Source organism: Bemisia tabaci, chromosome 1 (genome assembly GCF_918797505.1).
Source record: "Bemisia tabaci chromosome 1, PGI_BMITA_v3".
NCBI classification, from domain to species: Eukaryota; Metazoa; Arthropoda; class Insecta; order Hemiptera; family Aleyrodidae; genus Bemisia; species Bemisia tabaci.
The window spans coordinates 60,573,096-60,598,291 of record NC_092793.1 but is presented as its reverse complement, the minus strand read 5'-3'; the positions used below and the strand labels follow the sequence as shown (position 1 = coordinate 60,598,291).

At 40.6% G+C, this 25,196-nt stretch overlaps 1 protein-coding gene across 1 annotated transcript in view; it reads left to right on the top strand.

Annotated features, from left to right (window-relative positions):
• The window catches only part of LOC109031983 (uncharacterized), a 61,647-nt gene that overhangs the window by 10,059 nt on the left and 26,392 nt on the right, over positions 1-25,196 (top strand). Inside the window, exon 2 of the mRNA XM_019043854.2 lies at positions 131-807. Within this exon, the coding sequence (XP_018899399.2) occupies positions 170-807 (638 nt within the window). The 5' untranslated portion in view covers positions 131-169. The remainder of the gene's footprint in view (positions 1-130; positions 808-25,196) is intronic.

The following is a 25,196-nucleotide window of genomic DNA, read 5'->3' as shown; positions in this document are numbered from 1 at the left end:
AATTTCAATATTCGGCCCGCTGGCCCACCACCCTTTTCTCTATGTATTGTACCTATATGTCTCTTTACGCATAGTAGCTGCAGATTGTAAGTGCTTGAGATGTCTAATTGAAGATTTTGTTGTGTTTCAGACTGACGCGGTGAGCCGTTGACACGCTGACGCGGGGACGATGCCGAGCAGTGGGAGTTCGGCGGGTCCGACCTCGGTGGAGGACTCCCGTTCGCGGGCCCTCCCCGGGTCGCCGTTCCACTACCTCCGGCGGGAGTCGAGCTCGGCGTTCGTGCCGGTCCTCCCCGGGCGCGGCCTCCACCCGGGCCTCTACCAGCCCGGCGACGACCTCATGGCCATCATGAGCGAGGAGCGCAACGAGCTCGTCATCCGCGAGGCGGCCGCCCACGCCGCCCACGCCGCCCACGCCGCCGCCGCCATGCTCCTCCCCCACCGCCCTTCATCCCTTCTCGACTCTCTCTCGGGCGCGCCGCCGCCCTCCTACCCGCCGGGCCTCTTCCCGCCGCCCCCCAGCTCCGCCAACCCCTCCGGCTCCTCTAGTTTTTCGCCCTTCGGCTCGTCCTCCGGCATTTTCTCCCCCGGGGCCAACCCCCACTCCCACCTAGATCGCCGCCTTCTCCGCGCCCCCGGCCGGGCGTCGCGACCCAAAAAACAGTTCATTTGTAAGTTTTGCAATCGTCAGTTCACTAAATCCTATAATCTCTTGATTCACGAACGGACTCATACCGACGAACGGCCCTACGAGTGCGATATCTGTGGTAAAGCTTTTAGGAGACAAGATCATCTAAGGGACCATAGGTGAGTTACTTTCCATCATTTTTATATTCAACTATACAAATTTGAAAATAATTAATTAATTGCAGTGAAACCAAAGATCTAGAAAGATCACCAATCCAAAACCAAAGATCCTAACCAAAGATCAAAACCGAAGATCCTATGCCACGCCAACTGGGAAATTCGTAACACACCAGGAGCAACAATTAGGTTAGGACGAGGATAGTCGGTCTCCATGGTTTCTTATGGAATTGTTAATGAATAACGACTTATATGAAATTCAGAATCAGCTGTTTGAAAATATGTGTCTAGATATGAGACTTAGCCATTACGATAAGAATTTTAACGCTAAATTGTTATTTGTAAAAACTCCCGTAAGATCCAATGTAATTAAGGTTATGACGAGAATAGCAATCAGACAGTTCCCTCCCCTACCCGCCTATCGAACGACCGCTCCATGTGTGTTACGATTTTTCGTAAGCCACCACCTAACTACATTTCCTGTATCGTTGAGTAAAACAGTTTGTCTTTCAGTTCTAATTGATTTATCATAATACAAATCATCGATAGTGATGAGAACCTGTCATTGCAAATCATGTCGTAAAAGTCAAAAATCTTGGATGTACCTAAGTCAAGATATAATTTATTGCAGTGAAACAGCTTCAGAGCCTATCTGACTTTTCTGATCTCCAGCAAAGATATCACAAAAAAAAAAACTATTTTTAAGAAATATAACCCGGAATCCCCGACCGAAGCATCAAAAATATTGAAAGTTACAATTGAGGAAAAGTGGAGAACAATTAATTTTAAGCTTCTGCGTTTATGTATACCCTGATAAGCACGGAATTTTGCAAACGCGAGTTTGGTCGCCGAAAGGATTAAAAAGAGGATAGAGGAAAAGAGAGTACGGCAAAAGATGTGTTGCTCCGGAGTCCGGAGTGCTAAACAATCGGGTTCTTTTATGGGGATTATTTGGCGGCTTACGTCGCCATTTATGGGACGCTGCCTTTTACAGGCATCGAATGAGATTAGGTAACTTGAGCAAACATTTACTGCCCGCAGTTGGCCTGTTTACCACTCCGCACTGTGGATCGCGCAAAAACCACTTCGTTGTAGAAAATGTTGGTTGTTCGCAAAAGTAACTTTGTCGTAAAGACAACCACTGATATTTTGATGTCACGTAAGGAAGTTGCAAGATAACCCCAGTAAAATAAATTTGGCCAGTTTGGCTATATTTGGCCAGTTTGGTTATATTTGGCCAGTTTTCATATCTTTCCTGCTCCGGCATCTTCACTCAAAGAAAAATGAGCACGGGGAAGGGGGTTCAGTGAGGTCTGGACATCTTTCACCCTAGAATTGAAACTTGTCCTCAAAAGGCTCTGTTTTTGGGAGATTATTAGTAAAAATGTTTACCTGTAAATTATGGAACCCTTGTCTCGTACCATTATAAATGAATTTCTTACACCAATAATTTTTAAACGATGAGAATGGTTAATGAGAACTTAACTCTTGAGGTTTACATTCTAAACGTGTGTATTGACTTGAGGGTTTCAAAACGCTTGTCCCTGGTTCACAAGTTCAGCGGAACTATACTCAATATTCTCCAAAAAAATACGCTCATCGCGAAGGCAGAAAAAAGTTTTAGGATAATTTTGTTTTGTTTAATTTCTTCTTCTAGAAAGAGGAGAGAGAAAATGTGCAACTGAATAAACAGTATATGTATTGAAAAATAGGCTATAATTTACCATTTGGTACCATTTTCCTGAAAAAAAGAAGAAATATCGTAGCGTGCATACCGTATAATCCAGTGAAATAAGCAAAACTGGGCTAGGATGATCTTTAAAAAATGGTCCTTTCTCTTTCACCAACAATACCCTCTCAGCAGGCTGATTGTTGAAATTGATAGAGAAAGCTATAGATGAAGAAGACGTAGGAAGTATGGAGCGATCTCATTGGTTGAAATGAGTGGTTCCTATGGACTTTAAGGGAGAAAATGACGGACTAACTATCTAGTCTCCTATAGGTTGTCGTTAGTTAGTCTATTACCTCTCTCCTTTTCAATTTCAAGCACCCGCTTCCACCAAGAGAATCCCTACAAATCCTTTCTGTCTCTTCTGTCTATAGCTTTGTCTACCGATTCCGTAAATCAGCCTGCAGTTCCGAATCTCTCGAAAATCTTTGTCTTGGCTCATTTGGACTCTCGTGCGCCGCTGGAACGAAGAATCTTCCGACTCGGATCGTGTTGCCAAAAATTCCAACTTTCGAGATGTCTGGGGCAAGGGATTATCGGTCCACTTAAGAGGAGACGAAAGTGATTAAACTTTAATTTATATGGTGGAGGAGGGAGAAATGCAGTGAGGCCCCCTAATTGGATAAAGGCAACCGGGTGAAGGGGGGGGGGGGGGTTACCTGACGCGACGGTCGAATCGGTGGCGTCTCTACCTGCTGATACCGACGGTGTTGCAGAATATCCACGTATCGTACACACGCGGTTGAAGGAAACAGTGGCGAAGCGTGAATGATCGATTATTATCGATATTTTACCATTTGGAGCTATGGTAAAGAATCGATTACTAAGGTGATTTTTGCGAACACCCTGTTTATCGATCCTTTTCCATGGTTTAAATGCCAGATCAATCGATGTATCGCAAAGCACGCTACGCCACAGAAAGGAAATATCTCAGTGAAAAACTCCGTTGAGAGAGTTGGCATTCGTATATTTGTAACCCCCGCCAATAAATATAAATCCAGAAGGCATGTCGAGAAAATTGATGAAATCGATGAAACGTTGCCAAAGTTAAATCAAAGGTTTTTAGGTTAATAATAATGCAAATTGCCTGATTAGAACTACACACACATACACACAATCTGATGAAGTCAGACTTAATTCACTTTATCGATAATCGAATCATCTAGCCTTTATCCCTTGGTCATTGCAATGTGCATTTGCACAAATTGAAGAGCGATTGAAACAGCCCACATTTTTTTGGTGAAACGTCTTGCGTCTTGTTTTTTCCGCCTTGTTTTCCTGATTTGCGAGATTTTGTTGATTTTTCAAAAAAGAATTTCCGAAAGGGATCGATGAAGAATTTTCTAAGGAAACAGAAAACAGTAAAAACTCACCAAGTCACTGTACTCTGAAAACCGGGGGATAACTATGCATTAAAATACTTTACTACTTTTGTCAAGTTCAATCTTACCGATTTTCAAACCCAAAATTACGTTCCCATCATCGGAGATTCTTGAATTCGATGACTGAGGTATGGTGGGATTATTTAATTGAAATAGATCTAGTGATATTGTCATACGGAAACATACATTTTTCAGAGCTTCGTTCTTTCATTCTGATGATCGATAAACAAAAAAAAATGAAGAGTTTCTCGTCCTCAGATCTGCATTTTTGTTTTCACCAATCAACGTACTTACATATTATTAAGACGATAAATTTGGCAATAGCTGAGGTAGTTTTGAATCACATAGAAATGAAAAGAAGAATCGGGTCCACGACAGATAGAGGCAGGTTCTTTGACCTTCAGTAGCACCTACGGAGAGAAAGATACCCGAAAAACGGCTACCTTTCCTCAGATTTATAGCCTTCTGCTTCCTTAATCAGGTATCCCACCAATCTTCCTCGATTCGAAGATGATCTCGGGCTTACTCTGTGCCTCTTTGGAAAATATATTTTTAAGGCAAATGAATTTTTTCACTGCTTTTTCAACAAAAGATCAAGTCGCTCTGAGGTTGTATCTCAACATGAATAGGCGCCGGTCAAGATTCACTGTACCTATCTACACCCTCGTCAAAAAGCGTGGGAAATTTTTGAGAGTCGTGAATTTTCAACGAAACAATATCTACGATTTTTTAATTTATATCCTTGATTTGTACGAACTAAAGATAACATGCGTGAGAACTTATTTTCCTTGACTTCACATTTACTACTGTACAATGGCACATTATAATCGATCTAACTCGTTTAAGATACACTAATAATAAATAAGAAAATGAAACCTGATTTATTACATACGCTAGTGATCTTATTTCAGGGAAATTTAATTTTTCAATACAAATATTCGGTTCAGGTGATCAAATTTTGAGTAATTTCTCTCAATGACACCTCCGAAATCTACCGCGTTTTGTTCTACTCCTGCGTTTAAGTCTCCGGTGAGCTTACATAATTGAGCAAGTTTGTTGCATCTCTAGTATCTGCGCATCCTTGACATTTTTGACATCTGACCTATATCTGATCTGTTTGCTGTTGCACGCGTCTATAATTTCTTATATCATTCTATTTCTAGAGGCCTAAAATCAAATAATACATGTTATAAAAAGAAGAGAATATAAATTCTGGAGGTAGAATTTTCCTTACAAATATTTTTTGCAACAAGAAGAAACTTACCTACTGTAAATCTGACAAACCAACTTCGGTAAAACTTCATTGAGTGATGTTTGGACGATGGATATAATGATAATCTAGGAGGTAAAAATGAAAAAGTAAATTCCTATTCAATCATTGTGCCATCACCATCATGATTAAAAGTCCTTATAAGTAAGGGCAATTAATGAAATACAAATTCAGTGTATCAATACAATTCCTGATTGAAGTCATGCAAAATCCCTTTTTTTCTTTTCTCAATTGAAATTCTTTGGTTGTCAGTGGCGAGGCGTGAACTATCGATTATCGATTTTTCACCATTCGAAGCTATGGTAAAGAATTGATTGTTAAGGTGTTCGTTGCGAACACTTTGCCTATCGACCCTATTCCGTACGGTTAAATGACCGATCAATCGATACATCACAAATCACGCTACACCACTGTTGTTCGTGTATATTTTACCAGTGGCGTGGCGTGAATAATCGACTATCGATATCTCGCCATTTGAAGCTATGGTAAAGAATCGATTACTAAGGTGTTCGCTGCGAACACCCTGATAATCGATCTTTTTTCATAGGTTTAAATGGCATAACGATCGATACGTCGCAATTCTTGCCACGCCACTGTATTTTACTGAAGTTCTGTCGGGAAATTAACTCTCGATTTTAAACGTTTGAGGCTCCCATCGCAATCACTCGGTACGACTCAGGAATCAACAGCCCATAACATGAATTATACATTCTCATCATGAAAATTAGGTTCTTAGTATTAAAATATCAACTTTTGCCTTAACGCTGTAGAAGCGCACCCGCGCGATAAGTGCGTTGCGTTTTCTATTGCGAGCCAAGTAAAGTAGCAGCTAAGCCGCGGTAGTCAGGGGCATATTCTAGTAGATCTGCATGTGTGCGGCCAATAAATTAGAATATTCGTCCATCGGGCGGGACAGGTCATAAAATCGGCCGTCGGCGGGTTATTAGAATTTAATGCCGAGCGTCGTAGCTGTTACTACACCCGGCCTCGCAGAAACCTGTGTTCCAGGTGATAGCGACGGCGGAGGAGGAGGAGGGGGATTAAGAGGGTTCATAAACCTCGGCAAATGTCAAATCCACCGCGACCGTCGTCGACCGTGAAGCCCTGACTGGAATCCGACGACGGATCGCAGGATTTTTGGATCTCCTCTTTGGACGTCACACGAAATCTAATCGAAAACCCGTGTTGGCTTAAGGCGAATTTTAGCGAGTGGATTTGGCTGAAGTTCTTCTCTAGTTAAAGTCTGAAGTTACTGCCAACCTCCGTTACAACAAAACGAAATGGGTGTGTCGTATGCAAGAGGTACACCCAAATAAATATACACTTTTTGGGTCAAACCGCTAAAAAATCACTTCAGGCACGTTAAAGAAATCTAAAATCCATTCCATAGCGCGCAATCTGATCAGCGGGCTGATTATTGAAATTGATAGACAAAGCAATAGACAAAGAAGACAAAAAGGATATGGAGGGATCCTATCGGTGGAAGTGGGTGGTTGCAATGGACAAAGGGCGTAGCAGGTAATAGACTAACTAATGGCAACCCACAAGAGATCCGATAGTTAGTCCATCATTTACCCCCTTAGTCTATAAGAATCACCCATTTCAACCAATAGGATCGCCTTGTACTCCTTATGTCTTCTTTGTCTATTGCTTTGTCTATAAATGTCAATAATCGGCCCGCAGTTTAGAACACGCTTTTTCAAGTTTCCCGCGTCTGCGGGCAGTTTTCCTCTGTCACCACCAACCAGGTTTGCACAGGCAGAGGGGTAGGAAAAACAAGAGTCCCATTATAGGAGAGTTGAGACAACGCGGCTCATGAATGTCACGAACAGGAATAAAGATTACATAAATTGAATGGTTTTTTGTATTCTTTGATCAGCCCACTCCTGAATTCATGTCTCCGTCCCCTCTCTCACTCCGTTCTTTCCTTGCTGTACCCCAATCCTCGGTCCATTCCCGGTTCCTCTTCCAATAGTCCGTTCCATTGTGCGACGCCACAATGAGTCTGAAAGAAAATCCTGATCTAACCTATCGAGTAATTAGTACGATGATTAGAAAATCCAAGGGGAAATATGCTCTACTTTTCTGAGAGATTAATATTTACTATTGGAAGAAATTTGACAACGTCTGAATTTTTATACGGCATTTTTCCTTAGCACGTCAGTGCACGGACGCTACGCCGACAGCGGGCGTCCCACCCAGCCTCCCTGTCCAGCGCGTGAACCCGCGACGCGACGCGACGCACCGGTTAACCTTGAGTCGAGTCAGTCCGGCTTAAGTTTTCCATCCACCGCCGCCAGATCGTGCTGACAGCCCTATGTCCGCCGTACCTCACGAGCGCCCCGATCAGGCAACGGTCTCGCATCTTAGATTCAGCGGCGACCACTTGCGGATCGGACTTCTTGAGCCTCCTCTCAAATCTCCGCTAAGTCCTCGGCAAAATATGCGACTTCTTAGTCTCTTCCTTCTTCTTCCTCTGCCGGGCTTCTTTCTTAATATCCTCTCATCAGCGTTCGGCTTCTCCCTCCGTCTCGTTTTTATCTCCTGTCCCAATTAATTTGTTGCCACGACAGTCACTCTTCGAGAGCGAAGCCTTCCCGGTTTATTTTCGTCTGCAGCCGCGAATGCTCCAGAACCTGTTCTGATTGTCTTGCAGTTCCCGCGATCCTCCCCCTCCTCCTCCACCCTTTGCTGAGCCGTCGTATGCGATAATCCTTTTATTTTGCTTGGCTGCAGGTAAAATCTGCACGCTATAATTTAGACTCTGACGCTCTGAATTAACGGCCGTACCCACGCTCGTTTTTCATGCTTGAGGAGCTTCTTCAAATCATATTAGTTGCGTTACTGGAAAGACGCTTCAGTAGAGAAAATAAGTAATATAAAATATTCTTTTCAGTACACACTGGGGATGCGTGGGTATAGTCCTAATGCAATGCGCTTATCGCTAATATCACCTCATATTACCTCAGAATACACCGAGGATTTTCTGTTATAGAGATATAGGGCGGGCAAGAGGTGTTCTAGCTGCATGATAATTGATTTATGGAATGAGGCCTAAAAGACTAGATTATCACTGGGAAAATCGGATAGCAAAATGTGAGCCTATATGACTTTTAAACTCAATCGCCAGATCAATATGATCCGTGATCGTCTTATTCAAAAGTTACCCTCAGTAAATTCACACTGCAGACTTGAGAGGGTTTCATCCTCGCCAAATAAGTGCAGTGAACTTAGTATTAAAATCGTTTTATACAAAGTCAATGATGAGTGAAAAGGGTTTATACATTTTTTCCTGCTTATTTCTGAAGTCTTAAAAATGAAGGAATATTCCCTCCACGGCCTGGTATGAAGTAGCTTATAATACTATTTTGAGCATAGTCTAGCTATAGGATTGGCTTTAGCCCGCATAATTCAGATATGGAACTTCTTACTGTCCATTGAGTCAAACTACGAGGGTCATCCAAAAAGTAAGTTTCCCTACCTTGTATCTTCCGAACGAAAAGAGATTAATCAAATCGGTAAAGAGGCACATATAAGGCATACTCTAAGCTTTAAAACAAACTCAAGTTTTTGAAAATCGGTCAAGGGATTCGCGAGTAAACTTAATTTTACTGAGACAACCTCCTGTCGCCGCGTGCCCACCTCCGGGGTCAGGATGCGCGGAGAGTCGATTATAGAAGACTCGGGTTATCGCCTCTACACATCACATCAACAAGAAATTTTAATGTTTTCATTGAGTAGGCCTTACCTTACTCTTTGACATAGTCTCCACATCTTCTTTGACATTTTTGGTATCATTGCAGCAGCTTCTTCATGCCTTCCGCGTAGAAGCTTTTGCCTAGACTCTGAAACCAGTCATTGACAGCGATCTGTACCTCTGAATCGGTTGAAAATCGCTTCCATCGTGGAAGTTTTTCCGCTCGGGAACAAATGAAAGTCACATGAAGCTAAAGAACGAAAGTTTGAAGGATTGGGGGAAAATTTCCCTACGCAAAGCAACTGATTTGGGAGTGCAGATCGCTGTCAATGACTAGTTTCGGAGCCAAGACGAGATCTTCTACGCGGAGGGCGTCAAGAAGCTGCTGTAATGATACCAAAAATGTCAAAGAAGATGTGGAGACTACGTCAAAAAGTAAGGTAACTACTACTAACTACTAGTAAGGTAGTTACTCAATGAAAACTTTAACATTTCTTGTTGATGTGATGTGTAGAGGCGATAACCCGAGTCTTCTATAATCGACTCTCCGCGCATCCTGATCCCGGAGGTGGGCACGCGGCGACAGGAGGTTGTCTCAGTAAAGTTAAGTTTACTCGCGAACTCCGTGACCGATTTTCAAAAACTTGAGCTTGTTTTAAAGCTTAGAGTATGTCTTATATGTGCCTCTTTACCGATTTGATTAATCTCTTTTCGTTTGGAAGATACAAGGTAGGGAAACTTACTTTTTGGATGACCCTCGTATACAAGCAACAAGAAATTCTACAGCCGGGCTGTAGAGACAATAAGAAGTTTTATAGCCAGGCTATCGTGTGCTAAAACAAATCATACAGCCCGGTTGTCCAAAATACTATTACAGCCAACTGTTGCTAGAGTGGATGCCATGTTCGTAAAAGAGATACTAGGGACAGCTTTGCGACAACATTGAACTTGTCATTTGAAATGAGGTCAGGGTTTCAGTAACAAAGACAGTGTTGATTGCGACCTAACTTTTCTCCGAGTTTTCAGGAGCATCAACGTCAAATATCATCATGATCCAAAGTATGTATCTTGAGGAGCAGAAAACATCGACACATCATCCTGCAAACGTAGGGTATAGGCCTTTCTAGCCAAACATGCTTTTTGATGGGCACTAAAGCTCCGACGGAGAATCTCTCGATAGTGAACGAAGCAGCTTTATGGCCGATTGACTGATGAATGGACGACAATGTTGGAGGTGCGCGGTGGGATTTTTTGGCTGGAGTTCAGAGATCACCCACAGTTGGACGTATCCCTGACGAACGGAACTATGTGCATAATGATGTAAGCCCTGTGATACATATATTCTTAAGGGTCTCAGGGCTCATGTTTCAACGCACATAGTTCCGTTTGGTAGAGATACGTCCAGTTGTACACGGCTCTGCATTGGGAGCCTATAAAACAGAGGCTTCTCCACGACGGAGCTCAAGCCCGTCAGCCACCGAGATCACGTCAGAGAGCATCAAGTGACAACCTACGTTGTCATGTGTAAAAAGTCGAATTCTTTATCGCGCCAACTCCACAGTTCACACCGTCTCTCTGCCAAAAAAGAATTTTCTTTGTTCCTTTCCTTATCCGATGTAAGCATAAGCCCCGTTTCTCTATCCATTGCCATGCCAGCGGGCTGATTATTGAAATTGATAGACAAAGCGACAGACAAAGAAGATATAGAGGGTATGTATGGAGCAATCTTTTTGGTTGAAATGGGTGATTCCTATGGACTAAGAAAGGAATGATGGACTAACTGTCAGGTCTCCCGTGGGTTCTCGTTTGTTAGTTCATTACTTACCTCCTTTCTCCATTTCAACCACTCGCTTCCACCAATAGGATCCTACCATATCCCTTTTGTCTTCTTTGTCTATGGCTTTGTCCACCAATTTCAACAAGCAGCCCGCAAGCGCGAATAAAAAATGGTAGCACCGAGTAAATACAATGTTGGTATTGAAAAGTGCACGAAGTGCGAAGAGGTTGATACGGCAAGATTACTTTACAGTTTGAGATTTGCGGAATGCAATATATTCGCAGAATGAAGACCGAAAATCAAGAATATAGGGAAAGCTAGTTCAGCTAGGCAGGTAAAACGTCAAAGTTTCACGTAATACATTCCAAAAAATTGCATCTTATTCCTACTACACTGAAAAAAAAAAAAAAGAATCATATTCCCAACTACACTTCTGACCGATTTTGGAGTCGGATATAAGAGTAGCTGCACTAGCCAGAGGTATGGTTGATCCACCCACATTTTCAGCTGACTTAACCATACCTCTGGCCTGTGCAACTACTCTGGCGCCAAAATCAGCTAGGAGTATAGTTGGAATTGTGATACTTTTTTGCTGTGTACTCGCGCTTAAAAGGACATCATGCTTTTTCGTTCAGTTGGGCATCCACATCAGTTGTAAAAAATAAAAGAAAACGATATTTTGATTTGATTTTATTGAAAAGGCACATACTCACTTTATCTGCGTCTGCGAATAAGATAAATTCCGAAAAGTGAAAAAAAATGGATATCAAGAATTATTTTAGTCGGCACGCTTCAGAACTTTCGGTTGATCGTAAGGGTGGCCATAGAATCTTTAAAAGCGAGAATCTTGATTCATTTTACTGCCCAAAATGAAATATTTCCGAAATGGTTTGTACAAGCAGGCAACGCGAGGCTCCGTTGAGCAAGCATGAATGGATTGAAAGGAAGTGCTTTAGTGGTCGTTCAGCGGATAGTGCACTGGCACTCGGACAGTTGATCGGGTAATGAAATTTATTGGTGGGTCACGACTTCCTGAAGCTCTGATCCTCTCCAGCTCAACCTCCTCACCTCGTCCTTCCGTGCGTTGGCTTCAGTGGCGTCGTGTGCTTCGAGGTATATCGATTGATCCGTCTTTTAAACCTGTAGAAAAGGATCGCTAAACAGGGTGTTCGCAACGAACACCTTTATAATCGATTTTTTACCGTAGCCTCAAAAGGGAAAATATCGATAATCGATCGCTCACACCGCGCCACTGGTCGGCTTAGCGCAGCTTGTTTGGTCTCAAGTGTTTACCACGGAGACATTACCTCTTTTTTTTCGGAGCCACTGATATGCTAAGTACGAGGTTGTCAATCGTGCACTCCTATTACTTGGAAGAACCACTCAAAACATTTGGCAAAAAACTAAAAACACATCCAGAAAAATAGGGATTCGTAAGTTCCGTCAAATTCAAGTGGATTTCCCTCGGAGTCAACCTTGCAAAGGAAAAAGGATACAAATTACGAACTCTAATTCAAATTTTGGAAGTTTGAAAATGAGTTCTTACAATTGAAGTCGTAAAATTGTCCGAAGAATTAGGTTTCTGACATAATCACTTCTTCAAGAAGTGCCGATTTTTGAATTTTGAAATTGATGTTTAGAATGGGGCGGCCAAGCGAATCATTCTCAAAAAATTAAGACATCGGCAAAATTTCTAGACAGGGGAATGGAGATTGTAGCTTTTAATCTTCCTCGCCTCTAGTTTCGAGCAGTGCAAACATGCAGTTAGTACGATTCTGTTCCTGTCCTAACATTAGCCTGCCTTAACATGTCCTGTCTCTGCATTTTCAGAGCATATCGTCATAATATGAAACCTGGGATTCCCTGATCATACATTTATGGCAACGCCACAACCTTCACACATAAGGACGCCATTCACTGAGAAAAAAAACATTCTTGAGTTATAATTTTGACTTAAAATGTCGTTTCATGTCGACAAATTTTTTTCCTTTCTTTGAATCCGTGCTGATTCAACCTTTAAGTCAGAATTTTCAATTAATTCAGTATTCTGAGTCAAGAAAGCGTTGTTTTGTTAGCGTTAAGTTTCAGTTAAAAAAAACACGATAGTATAACAACGTTTCTTTTACCCCAAAACTGACTCTCAGTTAAATTCGCACGGATTTAATTAAACAAACTATATTTTGTCGACAAGAAATGACACTTCAAGTCTAAATAATATTTAAAGAAGTTTTTCTTTTATTGTTCGTAAATGACGCACATCACTTTCCATTGAAACTTTCCATAGAAGTTGGCACCACACCCCCGACTATAGTAGCTAGATCTCACAGCGAAGGTGTGGCGGATATGGCAACGTCGATAGTTTAACTGCGGTTAAGTGCTCGATGCTGGAAAGCCGTAGTGAGTGCTTACCGTTCGGTGTTGACCGCCCACACCTCCCGGGTCTCTTGTCCAGTGCTGCATGTTTCCTGAAACTCCTCGAAAATCTTTCTCCAGAATGAGGATTCTTAGATACAAAGATTAATTTCCCCGACAATCTGACAACGCGGCTCTCAGGTGATGGGCCCTGGCGTCGTCTGCGGAGCGTTTATCGGTTTTCGATGGCAGTTAAGTCGCGATTTGGAAGCGTTTTCGAGTTAAAAGCTGCTATGGCCTCCGTCAAGTTGGCGGTCAACCGCTGAGGCACCCGCACTTTGTTTAGTCTCCTCGTTACCAGTGGGAGAGCTGCGCGGCTTTAAGAATAAGCCATGCTTACGTGATAGTTCTCTGTGGACGCGTAGAAACCTGAGATGGTACATGCTCGATTTTTTAAGCATTTGAGATAGCTTAGTTAAGATTTTGTACAGTTCATACACGAGTTATTGATTAAACGCAATTTTTAACAATTTCTGAACTTCTGCAGTGTAGAGGGATCGAGTTTCCAAAAAAAAGAAAAAAAAATTTAAAACAATAGCTAACTCATTTTATTGATTAGGAATTTCCGTAGATTATTATTTTTTCGCCACCCTTCACCAGATATAAAGCGAATGCAAGTGTACGATAATGGAGATATATTCGGAGACTTGAACGCAAGGATAGAAACTTGATCGCACTCAGAAGTGAGTCGTGAATGATGGATTATCGATGTTTCCCAATTTGAAGCCATGGTAAAGAATCGATTATAGAGGTTCTCGTTGCGAACACTCTGTTTATCGATACTTTTTCATAGATTTAAATGGCAAATCAATCGATGTATCGCAAAGCAAGCCTCGTCTTTAATCTTGCGCTGTTCGAAATTTAAAGCGCCGAGGATTAAAAGCTGCCCTAGTAAAAATAAAATGCCCTTAGTGCGTTCGGAGTGCACTCCGAGTGCACTCCGAACGCACTAAGTGTGTAGTGTGAGAGTGGGTGCGCTTCGAGTGCACTCGGGGTGCACTCGAGGTGCGTCCTAGGTGCGTCCGTGGTGCCTCTGGAGTGTGTCCGAATCCACCGACGGGTCGAGGATACCTTTCCATTGTATCCGCGCCGGGTTCTTACCTGGCGGCGTGACCCTTGATGATCTACTGGTGGCGAATAATTTGCGAACCAATTTTTTTAATATTGGAAAATTGTCCGTTTATTTCGACGGATTCGGATTCAGCTTGCAATCCTGATGAAAAATATGTATACTTTTGAGTAGATATATTGGTAAGTTCGCGATCCAGAAATAAAAAAAATGCAATGAGAAGCATTTTAGAAGCGCGGAAGAAATTCGCGAGTTTTGTAATTCAATAACTTATAGTTATACTTACTTTTAACTATACATATGTTTCATCAGGATTGCAAGCTGAATCTGAATCCGTCGAAATAAAAGGAAAATTTACAAACGTTAAAAAAATTGGTCCGCAAATTTTGGGCTCCCAATAGACTTGAGGACAGGACTCCGTTGACAGGTAAAGACCCGGCATCGACACAATGAGGAGAATGCCACGGTGAGCCAGGCCTGGATCCAGGAGCTCCTCGCCGAGATTTAGACGTTGATTCTGTGTTTGCCCAAAAATGTTTTAATTTTTACGGCGTCTAATTTGACTGCCCAGACTTATACATGTATTTTCGGCTTCGAATGAAATGTAATGGCTCTCTTGTTAAAACATTCATATTTCGCACCGAATGAATATTCTAGTGTTAACAATTTCCTTCGATGTAATGTTAAATTTTGAGGAACGCAATGAATATCCTTTCTTGAAAGTTTCAAAAACTGTAGGTGAAATTGCGAAGAAAATTATAGAAAAAATCGGAAGATAAATATTCAACAATTTTCCCGAGAATTTATGATTCACCGACGGAAAGTTTGAGACGCCTGAAGGTTCATACGGCGTTTTTCCTTGGCGCGACAGTATAGGCTCCTTGGCTCCTACTATCACAGTGACCGAACCGAACGGCGCTGCGGGAAAAGGGATGTTTTCCAGTGTCGGTGTCTGACGCACTCAGTCGCGTTCGTCGGTGAGTCAATTTTTCTTCTCCCAAATACTCCCAAATACGTATGAGCCGTGCCACAGGAGCCTAGAAGGGGAATGTTTGCATTAGACCGAGTTTTCCGATCCCAATTTACCTGCATCAGTGGTGCAAGAACTTGCACGAGACATTGGAAAAGTAGGTGCGGCAAAGTACAGAAATGCTTCATGAATTGCACACTTGCGTGACTGTAATTTGTGTGCGCGTGTGTGCAAATACAAAATGATTGAAAAAAAAATTTAAAAATATAATTTAATAGGAAAAAGTAAAATGAGGGGTCTTCATTGCTGTGACATCCGAGACTAAAGAATGGCGAATATTTTGCAACTAAAGACACCCCACAGTATTTTCCATCAAACACTGGAGCTCACTGGAAAAAAAAAAAAAAAACAAAAAAAAAAACACATGGGATCTAGAGTCCAGACTCTTGAAAACAAAAAGGACTCTTGATTCAATCAGATTTAAGCTTAAATCAAATGGAAATCCGCTCAAATTAAGAGGCTTGGTTCTTGATTTAAGCTTAAATCTGATGGAATCAAGAGTACTTTTTCTTGTTAATGTTTTTAAGAGTCTGGACTCTAGATCCAATGTGTTTTTTTTCTAGTAAGTGATGACAGTCTGATGTATAATATTAGGTACAGGAAAAAGAGAATATTTACAGTTTTTATAAGCCACGCTCAGGGTTCAAATTGTAAATTTTCGTCGTTCATTTTGAAAAAAAAATTGAGCCACTCGGAGCTTTTTTCTTCGTGATATTGCAGAGTGGTTTCTCTTTTAAAAAATGAAATTTCTTACTGATCTAGAAAAATGTTGCTTCATGGGAAAGTGTACCCCATAAAATGCAATTTCTGATACTAATTACAATATGCAAGCCCATGTAAAATTATAATGCCTCCATAAAAATGCGTCTATCGACTAAGTTTTTGATCTCGATTTTGATATCAATGGATAAAGGAAACAAGAGCCTCAACTGGTTTTGAGGACTTTACAACATTCTAGAGAAACTGCAAACTGCAAACTGTCTCATTGAAATGGGCCGGGGAAGAGAGGGAGGTCATAATGCTTATAGATCGTAAGTATCTTATACTTATGAGGGCGGTAAACCTTTATGTTTTTGAGATATCCATCAAAGGGACAAATTGTTGAAAAACTCAAATACTAAAGAAAATAATAAAAAAAAAACGCACGCAGGCGTACTTAAACACTTATTTAAAATTAAGGAAAAACCGTAAAATGATTCAATTAATCAATTTTTGAGAGCACAGTATTTTGCCAAATGTTTCTTGCAGATGTAAGTATAGGAGAGACAGTTAGTTGAAGTGAGATGGATGTAGGTGTAGGGCGCGGGGGCTGACGATAGAATCTTGGCCGTGAGAGGGTGTCACGGACCGCGAGGAGACGCGAAATATTCACTTGCTCTTTCTTTCAATCAGCCGTGCTGACGGGACTCAACCCTTCACTTTCGCTCATTTCCAAACTGAACGTCGTTGCCTTTTTCTTTCGAGTTCCAGTCACTATTCCTGCGCATGACGGTTACTTGCCAATAAAATGGAGTAATTTGGCAACCTCTCTTCCTCATGCATATTTTCTGAATGATGGCAAAACTGATCAAACATAGCCATCCGATTTCCGCAAGGGGCGATTGATGATTACTCCAACCTATGCAAGTATGAGAATGTTGATGATTGACCGTTGAGTGCCAAATTGTGCCCTATATTATGAAAAGAACAGGAATTTGGTGTATTGATTTTTACTGTTAACTTCCTGTTTTAATAAAAGAGGCTATCCGAAAAATTGAGAGCAAGATTTAGTGAGAAGAATTATTCCGATGGTTTAAGTTAAAAAATTACGTACCTCCAACCGCGACTTTGTAAATCTCTTCTCGCGAGTCATTTTATATGGGAAAAGGGACCAACTAAATTTATTTGACAGTTTCTGCAAATTTTCTCCTCTCATTCAAAAACACTACCCAAGAATTCAAAGACAGTATTATGATCAGTTTTCTGCTAAAAAATAATGAAACACTGTTTTTCACAAGATTTTGGACCGTTCCTTTCGAGGTACAAAAAAAAATTACGGCAAATTTTACCAGAAGTACGGTCAATTCTATCATGAGTCTACTTGATTTTTCATACAGTGATACTGAATGGTAAAGATATTCAAACATCTGGAAAAACTTACTATACTTTCGGTGCATTCGGCTAGAGTCGCGGCATTTTTTACTACAGAAGCCAAGATGTATGTCATACCAAAAACTCCAACACTTTTCTAAACTTTTAAGCTGTGTAAATTTTAATTTTTACACTAAAATGTCTCTAAAAACAACGAAATTGACATTTGGTCTCCTCCTCCCTTTCTGTGGCCAGCTTTCCTTTTTCTGTAACATTGCTAAAGTCGACGTGACAGTGCGAAGGATTAAAAAAATTACAACTATCTAGTTAATTATATATCCGTAAATTAAATACCTAGTTGCCTTCCTTGGTAGCTTTAAATCGGAAAACCTCTCAAGACGCCTTTGATTTGTTTCTAGCCTTATCTCAAGCTTGCTCACTGCTGTTGCCATTCCCAACCCTTTTTTGAAGCGTGGTGCTAAAAAAACGACCCTTTGCGGCTCGCGCCCTTCTATGCTGTTTTCTTCGTGCTGTGCTTTGCTCTGTAATGTCGAGATTATTTTTCCTGAGTTGGCGGAAATCGTTGCTTTACATATGTCTACGACGCAACGCTATGTTAGACCAGACTTGAGGGCCCTCCCTTTCTTAATACACGATCATAGAGTTCCCCCTGTTGCTCTCAATAAGTTCGAAATTCATGGTATTATATTTTATAACTTAAATTCCTTAATAAAATTTAAAAGCTTCTACCGACCATTGTTTTTCAACCAAGAAGCGATATGAGCTCGAATAAGTTTGAATTTTTATCTCGACTCTGCTATCTTCGCTGAAACTGTCGTGAGCCAAAACGTCCCATTCCATCGTGCGAATATGGGCCTTCTCACTCGCAGAGCAAAATTTCGCCCGAGTCAAAAACGCCCGTTTTTCCGGTCTTTTCAACACTGGGCGAGCCAAGAAGGGCTGCGGCCTCAGGTCTGAACCAAAGGTAGACCTGCCGCCGCAGAGCCGCCAAGTCAAGGGTAGAATTGCCGCCGTCGCCGGCCTCTGACCAGAGGGTTGGATTTTCTCAGGCAGGCGGCTTGCGCTTGCCGCGTCGTCGCCGCGAGGGTTTTCCCCTGGACCTCGAAACCGAACACTGTGAGACTGAGAAAGCCGCCGTGTTTGGCCCAACCCTCCCCGCGATCCGCGACGCGCCTTCGCACCAGCAGCCCCGTCACGTCGTCGCCGGTCGCTCGACTCATGGTTACATAAACAAAGGCGGGTCGGGCACCGTTCCTGTCCAAAGCGCAGCGCCGCTCCTCGGACAGCGTAAAATCCAAAGGCACTACCCAGTAGCACAAAATAATATTTTCACCATTTTTTTTAAATTACCGCACGGGTGTCTACAAGAACCGTTCCCGCTTGTGCTACCCTTGAAAATCGAAAAATTGGCTGTGAGAGGTTGATCCGAAAAAATTTTAGCCTAGCTCATCAACATTCGTCGAGGAGGCAGTGAGCACAATCGTAATAAGAGGAGAATAGAAGAGAGAGTACTCTCAACACAGGAAACTTCCCTCGGATTGGGTCATTTTTATTTTTTTTGCTTAGTGACGTGACGTGAAAGAGGCCTGGTCCAGAGGGTCTGCAGTCTGCACTCCCCTCCTCCTTGAAGGAAAATTTCTCCAAAGAAACATAATTCTGCATTATTATTTGGAAATCACCCCACCCCATGCAAATTATATGGCTAACGTGTTAAGTGCTTCATAAAGCGCACCATCGGCCAACAGGTGCATCTTTTGGATAAGTTATGAAATTGATTTAACTTTTTCTTCAGTAGATTCGATCAATTGAACCGATTTTCACTAAATAATAACAGTAACGTAAAAAAACGGAAAATGTTGAGGATTCTCATGTTGCACATTTCTATCGTAAAATCAATGCTGTGGTGACTTGATAAGCGGGAAAGTTCCCACGTCAAACGAAAACAACGCAAATGCTTCACTAAAGAGTCGCATTCGGTAATTATCGATGCGATCATTGAGTTCGGCGTGAAATTTAAAAGTTTTAACAAGAGAGCCATTACATTTCATTCGAAGCCGAAAATACATGTATAAGTCTGGGCAGTCAAATTAGACGCCGTAAAAATTAGAACATTTTTGGGCAAACATAGAATCAACGTCTAAATCTCGGCGAGGAGCTCCTGGATCCAGGCCTGGCTCACCGTGGCATTCTCCTCATTGTGTCGATGCCGGGTCTTTACCTGTCAACGGGTCCTCAAGTCTATTGGGAGCCCAAAATTTGCGGACCAATTTTTTTAACGTTTGTAAATTTTCCTTTTATTTCGACGGATTCAGATTCAGCTTGCAATCCTGATGAAAAATATGTATAGTTAAAAGTAAGTATAACTATAAGTTATTGAATTACAAAACTCGCGAATTTCTTCCGCGCTTCTAAAATGCTTCTCATTGCATTTTTTTTATTTCTGGATCGCGAACTTACCAATATATCTACTCAAAAGTATACATATTTTTCATCAGGATTGCAAGCTGAATCCGAATCCGTCGAAATAAACGGACAATTTTCAAATATTAAAAAAATTGGTTCGCAAATTATTCGCCACCAGTAGATCATCAAGGGTCACGCCGCCAGGTAAAAACCCGGCGCGGATACAATGGAAAGGTATCCTCGACCCGTCGGTGGATTCGGACACACTCCAGAGGCACCACGGACGCACCTAGGACGCACCTCGAGTGCACCCCGAGTGCACTCGAAGCGCACCCACTCTCACACTACACACTTAGTGCGTTCGGAGTGCACTCGGAGTGCACTCCGAACGCACTAAGGGCATTTTATTTTTACTAGGGTGCAATCTCAATTCCGCTGTCGTATTATGTAGCAGATGTTATACTTTTTTGAAAATATACAGAATTTCACAGTAAAACATAATTAAAAGTTAGAAGACCGTCAGCATCAGTTTTTAGTTATTCGAAGTTCTTGTAAATCGGTTTCCGTGCTAAGTAAAGTCGTACTCGCACGAAATGTGGAAACAATCGAAGTGTTGGTGGCATTTTTGCACCTGGCGCCTCAAATGGGTCATCGGAGACGAGGTCAGAGTGAAATTCAACCCCAATCGGACTCTGCAACTCTTATGAGAGCCAGGCCGTGGCAGTGATGCATGCTAATAGCCGGCCCGGACTTGTGCAATGAGCGAAACCGAGTCCGCAACAGGTCCCAAGTGTATCAGTTCTTCGTTCGGCGGCAGGGCATACCATTAAGTACTCACCAACCAGCCGAACAGCGAGAACCGAACGGATACGTCTTTCCAAGGTTGCCACATCTGAGAACATGTGAGTTTGTGGGTAGTCTCCAATTTTGATATGGTAGCGTACGTAAAATTTTAAAGTAAATCACCCTGCCGAAGGCTGCAGTAGACGTCAAGTTCCCGAAGAATCTCCCAAAAGTAGCCTTGCTCACATTGTCACATTGCTTTTTATGCTTACCGTGCTCTTCTTGTAGGAACTAGAAGCTGATTCGTCGAAATGTTACGCTGCCTTATTCTCGTCAATCTCTCTTACTTCACGAAAAAAAGTGTGGTCAACACAATGAGCCAGTTGCGCTGGTCACAGAATCGAGTTTTTTTTTTTTTTTTTTTTTTCCTGTTGTTTAATGGCTTTGTGACTAAGCACCTGCAGCCAACTTTAGACTAGTACAGAATCGAGTTTTAATGATTGATTCTTGTAGATTAGCTAAAAATACTAAGGTCCATTCAAACAGCAACTTTCGACGTTTAAAATGAACCGAGATATCGCTTTTGGAGAACATCGGTTAATGACGTCATCCATCGCGGTTGTGACACTCTTGGTTTCTTCCACCTTGATTTCATCCGAGTTGAATAACCAGTGCAAATGTGTCTTACTGGCTGATGAACCAAGATGGAAGAAAACAAGGGTGTCACCACTGCGGTGGATGACGTCCGAAACCGAATTTTTCAGAACGCTATATATCTCTGTTAATATTGAACATAGAAAGTAGCTGTTAAGACATTTCTTAATATTTCTAGCTGCTATACAAGAATCAAGCATCAAAACACAAAATTATGACCAGCGCAACCGACCCATTCAATTTTTGAGGAAGTTATTCTCTGTCAAGAAGCCTCAAATGGAATTGACCAGTCTCATATCCATATAGGCTGCAAGATACGGTAAAAAGGTGTACATTCTGCGGCAAGATTAACTGTAGCTATTCACATCAAATCCACTTTACTGTGCATAATTTAAGAAATCAAAAGCGATCACTGTAGAAGGATAGTACTCACTACTCATTCTCTATGGCGGGTATTCAAAAACTCCTGACAAATCTGTCTCTTCGAGTTAAAGGTTTTGTTAGGTTAGGTTAGGCTAGGAACAGAAAAGGCATAGTAGAAAAATGAAACGTTTTTCCTAGCAAAACAGCAAAACTTCATATAGTTTATTTTATACGTCACAGACGATAGAACTGTGCATCACACACTAGACGATTAAGTACAAAATATTCTGCTTATGGCATCTAGTGTCAAGAGTTTCTGATACCTGCTGCATTCCCAAATCTGTCGCAGTCTGTATAATTTATTTTTCTTTCTTTCTTTTTTCTTCTCAAGACTCTCAAATGATATATGATTGTAATGTGAAAAAAGGAAAAATATATGTAGGAGGTTATTGAGTGTTTATAGCGCAGGGTGTATATACAAAGTGTGTTTCCATCAATAGGATCTTACGGCGTAAAAGTAAGAAATACGTATGATAAACCTCCAGGATTTTGTTTCTATTTTGTGTAAAACGTGTCGGATCCCAGGTCTGCAGAAAAGAGGCATTCTTCCGATCAGGCTTGCGGCTAAATCTGGCCTCACCGGAGGCTGCATTAGAGGCCAAGTCCAAGTCAGGGCAGCCCCGGCGAGGGTACTGCGATTAGCGTAGTTAGTGCACGCTTTCATTAATAGCATTCTTTATCTCCTTATCTACAATTAAGGCTCCAGTCTCTCTTTTTTTAATTGAACCCATTTCTGAAATGTGTACAGATTATTCAAACTGGAGGCGAAAAATGGAGCGAAATAGGTTTCGCATAATTATTTTTGCACCACGGGCATTCATCATTCCTGTGAGATTACTTCAACTGGGCCCAGGCTCAGGCCGGCCAGGCATGAACCAACTCCTCTCAGCTCTGCGCTGCCAAATTTTTACGTATTAAAATTCTACCCATCTCCTTAGTCGGAGCTTTAGTTCACGAGAGGTTCGATAAAAATGACGGAGGACATGTTTTCACAAGCTGTAGAGAAATTATTGGCTATCCACTTGAATGAATTTTAACGATTTTGCAAAATCTAGCGAGAAAATTGCAGCTCAATCCACAATTCGCGATTTTTTTTTACCATCAGACTTAAAACTTATCTTCACATCTCGCACAATTTCATACCTCCTGCCTACGAGCGTTTCTGTAATACCTACATACACTGGGGAAAAAAAAACACATTGGATCTAGAGTTCAGACTCTTGAAAACATTGACAAGAAAAAATACTCTTGATTCAATCAGATTTTTGCTTAAATCAAAAGGAAATCCACTCAAATTAAGAGGCTTGGTTCTTGATTGAAGCAAAAATCTTAATATTTAATTTGAAAAATAGAATGAAATTGTGAATCAACCACTGTACTAATTGCGAGGGGCGTTGGTTCCTTTGAAAGGTGTTGTTCTCAATGCTTCGGGAAAACTATAAATTATTTTCTGGGGTTCGTCCCCGATTTTTAAATCCCTAAAAACTCATAAATTGGATGAGGGGAAGTGGGGTTTTTTTTTTTTTTTTGTTTTTCGGAAAAGTTTTGTTGCTACGCATCTTACTTTACCGTTTGCTGCCTTTTTATCAGCTGTTTTCATTCAACAATCATCATTAAGTGAGGTTACTTCCAACACTCAACTGCCATCAACTTACATTTTTCTTTTCCCGCGTTTTTTTTTTTTTTTTTTTTTTTACGGTTTTTCATGATTGGTTCCATCTTTTTCCTATTGCCAATTTTTCCTCCTTAAGTCAATAACCTCCACGTTTTTTTTCTCATTTCCGATCAGAACTTTTCACGCTGTTTCTTTTCAATGTGTATAAATATGTTTATTATTAATTTCCATTTTCATTTCATCCTTTTTCTTCTGATTTATTTTTTTTAATTTAAAAATTGAACTTTTCAGTTAAGATTTTGTTAAAATAATAATAATTTTTACTAATTTTAATTTTAAATTTAACAGTTGTTATGAGTGAAATTTTCAATGACCGAGGCGGTCGTCCTCCAAAACGTGGTCGCGTTTTCCAGAATTCTTTGCATGTTCGTTTAGTGAAGCAAGAACTTAACTCTGTTATTAGTATAGAAAATCAAAGTTTCATTTCTTCATGTCGGAAGTATAAAATTGATGATCAGAACTTTGATGAAAATTTTGTTACCAAATTTTCAGTCGGTTCAATGAATATAATTTGTCATCATTGTGATGCTCGCCATTTTCAGGGTGAAATGTCCAATGGTCATTTTAATAACTGCTGCCAAAATGGCTTAATTTCTTTACCGAGTATTCGGACAAATACCGATTTGAAATCATTATTTTTATATTCTCCAAATTTCATAAAGCATATCAGAAATTATAATAGTGCTGTTGCTTTTGCCTCTTTCTCTGCAAATCGAATTGATATTCCGGGTGATGGACCTTATTGCTTTAAAGTTCAAGGATCCATATATAGGTAAGTTTATTACCGGAACCAGAATGCAGACTGAACATGGAAAAAACGAAGAAGAAAAAGCGGAAAAATTAGATGAAGTTAAAACAGGAGCAGAAAAAGAAGAAGAACCAGAAGGAACAGCTACTGAAGAAGAAAAAGAAGAAGCAAAAAAAGAAAAGACAAAAGGAGGAAAGAAGAAGAGCAAAGTTGTAGGAAATATAGGAAGAAAAGCAGGACAGAAATGGCAAAAGAAGAATCAACAATTTAATCGAAAAAAAAGCAAAGTATTTAAAAAATAAAAAAAGATCTTCTTTAAAATTAGTTTGAAAACAAATGTAAAACCGAAAAAATAATTTTGTATGAAGATTAAAACAAAATTTTAGTTTAAAGTTTACTAAATAAAATTACAATTTTTGAAAACATTTGTTATATTTATTCTCTCAAAAAAATAATTAGACCCGATTCAAAGACAAAACAGAAAATTAAATGAAAATAAATAAAAAAAAAAAAAAAAAAACATGTGAAAGTGAAAAGTGTACAGGAAAAATAAGGGGCTGCGAAGCAGCCCCATAAGCCCCTAGTCCGATTGAATCAAGAGTATTTTTTCTTGTCGATGTTTTTAAGAGTCTGGACTCTAGGTTCTGCATCGCCTATTTATCCGACTGATGCAATCTTAATGTATATAAAGAGTTGATAATGTCGAGATAAATTATTAATTAGAAAAAGCGAAATAAAAATCTTAATTCCGATCGATTTATCGCTTCATGTGGTCAACCATTGAATTGAGTCATGGTGTCCCTTCTCATAAAATGAGTTAAAATGAAATTATAATTTTTTTTGTTTTTAGCAAAACTGACGCACAATCACCTCAAGTAAAAATGATGGAGATTTGAAGGATTTATCAGTAATTGCTCACGTTTTTATGTATGTGGTGCATTGACGTTTTTGCGTCTAAATGAAATTCTTGTTTTCTATTTTTGGAGAAGTTTATCCAATATTCTCTGACTATTTGAGTGTTCAGAAATAAACATTGCAGACTTCAAAATGCAATGTAAATTCCAATCAAGTTTAATGATTACAAATTGTTGACTCTAATATTATCCCCGAAATGGGTCATTTGCTTTTTGATTACTTTAATTTTCGTCAGGCTCCTTAAAACAATCGTCACAGTTGACTGCACGATAGACCGGACCACCCAGCCGCCATCGATATCCGTCACTGTTTCAATTTGCATACGAAAAAATAA